This window comes from Nycticebus coucang, chromosome 9, assembly GCF_027406575.1.
Source record: "Nycticebus coucang isolate mNycCou1 chromosome 9, mNycCou1.pri, whole genome shotgun sequence".
NCBI classification, from domain to species: Eukaryota; Metazoa; Chordata; class Mammalia; order Primates; family Lorisidae; genus Nycticebus; species Nycticebus coucang.
In genome coordinates this window covers 68,753,207-68,757,326 of record NC_069788.1, presented here as the reverse complement: position 1 = coordinate 68,757,326, position 4,120 = coordinate 68,753,207, and the positions used below count along the sequence as shown (strand labels likewise).

The 4,120-nt window shown below is 41.6% G+C and overlaps 1 protein-coding gene across 1 annotated transcript; it reads right to left on the bottom strand.

Moving 5' to 3' along the window:
- Positions 1–1,093: 1,093 nt before the first annotated feature.
- Positions 1,094–3,856, bottom strand: LOC128593516 (disks large-associated protein 5-like). The gene is given in 2 exon segments (XM_053601567.1): positions 1,094–3,545; positions 3,548–3,856. Coding segments are annotated over 2 exon segments (2,346 nt in total). The 5' UTR covers positions 3,813–3,856; the 3' UTR covers positions 1,094–1,464.
- Between the last annotated feature and the right edge of the window lie 264 nt (positions 3,857–4,120).

Here is a 4,120-nt window from a genome sequence, read left to right as displayed (position 1 = left end):
ATCAGAGGTAAGAATCTATGGACTATTGACACACACGATCTGAAAGTTGTCCCACCAGACGCTGAGGATTCCATCCTGTGCTCCAGTGGTTTTCTCTTATCAGCAAAGTGTGTCAGAACCAGGAATCAACACATTTTTCCAGGCAGTGGTCATCAGTTGTGGTGAGTACAAGGTTGCTTGTGCATTCTTATCTACTTGCAGCGGAGAAACATTGCCTGCCTTTGCTCTTGTGGGCTCATCCCTGCGGATGAGATAATCACAAACAGAACCATAGTGTCCACTCTTGATTACCCATGACCTAAACTGCTCCACGAAATAGGCCAAAGGAGGCTTATCACAATCAATTAGGTCACTCACTATTAAGTTTCAACAGAGGGAACTGAACAAGTTAGGACTTGGTAGGGCCACAACAATCAGTGATAATATCACTGTTAGCCAGAACTGAAGTAGCAGCCTCTCACTATTTACACCAATCCAATAGTTAGAAACAATGTCCACACGATGTAAGCATCTGTGTTTTGTTAACTTCTCTTTTAGAATCACCGAGGGCCTGGCCCTTCTTGCCGCTATGACTTGTTTCAGTTGGCTGTAGTCTTTGTTTCTCATAATCATGTTGCCACTGTCTGGTCACTGCCATGAGAGGGAGCCTTTCTGTTCACATTAGACTTGTCCCTATCACTGATAACCCAGACAATTCTGAAAGAGCTGTCTCTCCAGTCGTCAGAGATAGCAGGCCGTTCTTGCCTTCTCTGCTCCACAACACGGCACCTGCAACCTTTCAAGTCACCCTGATCCCACATGGTAAAGAAGAATGTGAAGACAATCTTCATGCTTAAGCTGGATGTTTATCATTTCCTAGAATATTGCAGAGCTGAATGATATTGGAGGCCATGTGGGTTATTCCAGCAGCAGAGCAGGAGCTTTTAAAGTATATGAATTTATGCTGATGCTCTCATTTTATCCTTAGCCTCTTCACTGAGTATATACCCTGCCATACTCTAAACCCAGACCTTCTTTTTTTTTTTTTTCAGAGTACATTTTTTATTCTGTGTGGTTAATGTAAAAACATCCCCCCTTCCCTTGAGAAAGCGTATCATATCTAAAACATTGTACATAATATCCAAATGTTTAATAGTAAGAATATATAACAACATTGGTAGTATGAAGAAAAATGTTTGGATTTTTTTTTTGGAGACAGAGTCTCAAGCAGTCACTTTGAGTAGAGTGCCATAGCATCACAGCTCACAGCAACCTCCAACTCTTGGGCTTAAGCAACTCTCTTGCCTCAGCCTCCCAAGTAGCTGGGACTACAGGCACCCACCATAACACCTAGCTATTTCTTGGTTGTAGTTGTCATTGTTGTTTGGCAGGCCCGGGCTGGATTCCAACCCACCAGCTCTGGTGTATGTGGCTGGCGTCCTAGCCACTGAGCTATAAGCGCCAAGCCTGGATTTATTTTTAAATTTAAAATTCTTCTGGTTGTTCTCCACAGGGAGGCCTTAGAGGTGAAAAGGAAATCAGGTCACCACCAAGGGAAACGTGTCGGGAATGTTCTCGATGTCTGCCCTCCGGCTGAGTGAATGGATTGCTGCAGTTCAAGCCTGTTGAATCAACAAGGTGGCATTCAGTAGTGAGACTGTTATTATCAAATAGTACTGACTGAGGAAGTTTAGTTTTCTTTTCTTGTGAGACGATATTGGGTTTCATTTCGATTAAATCTTGTGATCCAGGACACTGAGCATCTTCTCCTGTGCTGATCCCACTTTCAGGAATATTTGCAAACAAAGTCTTCTTATCCTCGTGTTCATTTTTGGTACTGGGACTCTCCGATGATGCAGTTTGTCTTAGGAGGCTCACCGCACCCCTGCTCTGAGACACAGCTTTGCTGACAGATTTGGGCGTTCTAAGTCTTTGAGAAGGACATTCAAAAGAAATGGAAAGTCCTGAAAATGATTTAATGGGACTTTCAACCCTGAAAAATCCAGCATCAAACACGATTTTATCAACCTCCTTTGGCATCACAGAGGCTGCAGCTTCCGCATGTTCTCCCTGCTTCATCTTCTCCCTCATTGCACTTTTTATGGCAGCCAAGCGATTTCTAGCTGCAATTCTTCCACCATCATCTTGTTTTGGTTTATTCACTAAACCTGAGATGACTTTTTTCCGGAAGACTTTTTTGCTTGCATTACTATTGTTTTGCCACCCAGACTCTTCAAGTCTGGTCAAATTGTTGAATTTTTGGTTTACATCTTCTATCTGGAAACTAATCATATCCCAGAACCCGTCCAGATCTGTGCAGGTAGTCTCCTTTCCACCTCGTTTGTATTCACAGTCATTCACTAGTCCTTCAAATTGTTTGAACCTTTCCTTCATAAGGAGTCTTGTTTGACCAACTGCTGTGCGAATAAGATCTTTAGCATCATCTGGAATGTCCAATTCCAGCTTCTTCTCCCACTGAAGGCAACTTGATGTTAATTTCTCAGTTTCTGACTGGAGGATATTTCTGAAATATGGCACATCATGTTGCAGTTGAGATATCTGTCCTTCCTTCATTTCAAGTGATGGGACTTCTGTTCTTGGAAGGCCATTTGATTTTTTAGTAGTAGCTTTGTTATAATTTAAGACCTGTTCTTCATTCCAAACTGTTAGAGAACCCAAAGGATGTTGTAATTTATTTGAATCTTGCTGTACTATCTCGGTAGCCGACATTTTACATTTTAGTGCCAAAATGTCTTTTGTTGCTTCTTGAGTCTTATCATCTTCTGTTTTCCAAGGGGTCCAGGTGTAACTGGGTGTCAAGAAAGCATCAGCACTTCTCGGAGTCATGGGTGTGACTTGATAGGTCTTCAGACCTTCCAGGGGCTGAAACATAAAATCCTTTGGCGCAAAGGAATTCTTCCCTTTTATTTTTACAGTATTTGTCTTGGGTGAGTTTTCCATTTTTAATGAGACTCCATCTGGATCTAATACATTTGTAGTACTTTTAATAGTTTGTGAATCCAACATATTTCCTTCATGATCAACTTTATGAGAAATATCCTTTTTAGGTGTTGTTTCTGTTTGGGGGGTGGGTCTTCCTTTATTTAGTGCCTGTCTTGCTAGTTCATTATCACCAGTGGCTCTTGAGAACGGCTTTCTTGCTGTGCTGGATGAGACTGCTCCAGCAACCTGCTTTGCTGCCTGAGAAGCTGATCGAGTCATTCTCACCGACGTGGGTGCTACAGGCTGTACAACTTTTTCCTCTCTGTCCAACACTTTCTTTTCAGAAGTTTGTCTTTGACCAGGTCGTACTGCTCGAACATCACTCCCATTATAAGTCTTAGTCTGCTCCATCAGGTCTTTGGCCTTTGACCTTGTAATCCGTGCAGAAGATGAGATAGTCTTTTGTGGCCCAGCTTTCATAGCATTCTGGTTTGATGAAAGAAAACCAGGCGTATCAGGTCTATAAAGACCCACTTTAAACACCCCTCGTTTAGCTTTCTCTCTCTGCTCTTTCAACTTTTGTAGTTGCTTTTCTTCTTTGTATTTTTGGAGCATTTGTTTCTTTGGTCACACAGAACAGTTTTCACTGACCTTGGCTTGATATTGGCCTTTTCTAGAGCAAGCTCTTGAGATGGCTCATCTAATTCAACAAGAATTCTACCTTCCAAGGTCGGAATGTTGACATCTTTCAAACCAAAGCGTCTATTTTGTTCATATTCCTTATGTCTGTTTTGTTTCTGAGACAGTGATTTCCTATGAGCAAGTTTAGTCCTAATCATTTCAGTAGTTAAATCCTTTCTGAACCGACTGGCAAAATGTGATGAAGACATCCTGAAGCACCTGCTAGCGGGAAAACCCAAGCAAATCAAAAGTAAAGGAACCGGGCTGTGGACCCCCAGACCTTCTTAATCAAGTTTTAAGTTCTGCATGTCTGTTATATACTGCCCCACCAAACTGAGTTTAAAATATAATGCCCCAAACTTTAGAAGTGCAATCATTCACCTGCTAACTTTTGATTATTCATTCTTATTTAATACTATATTCCTTACAGATCTAAATGCTGTCTTTTATTGAGTCTAAAATTCTACTGACTGTAAGACCCATTAGGTTTTGCACCCCTAGGAAATATATGTCTTTC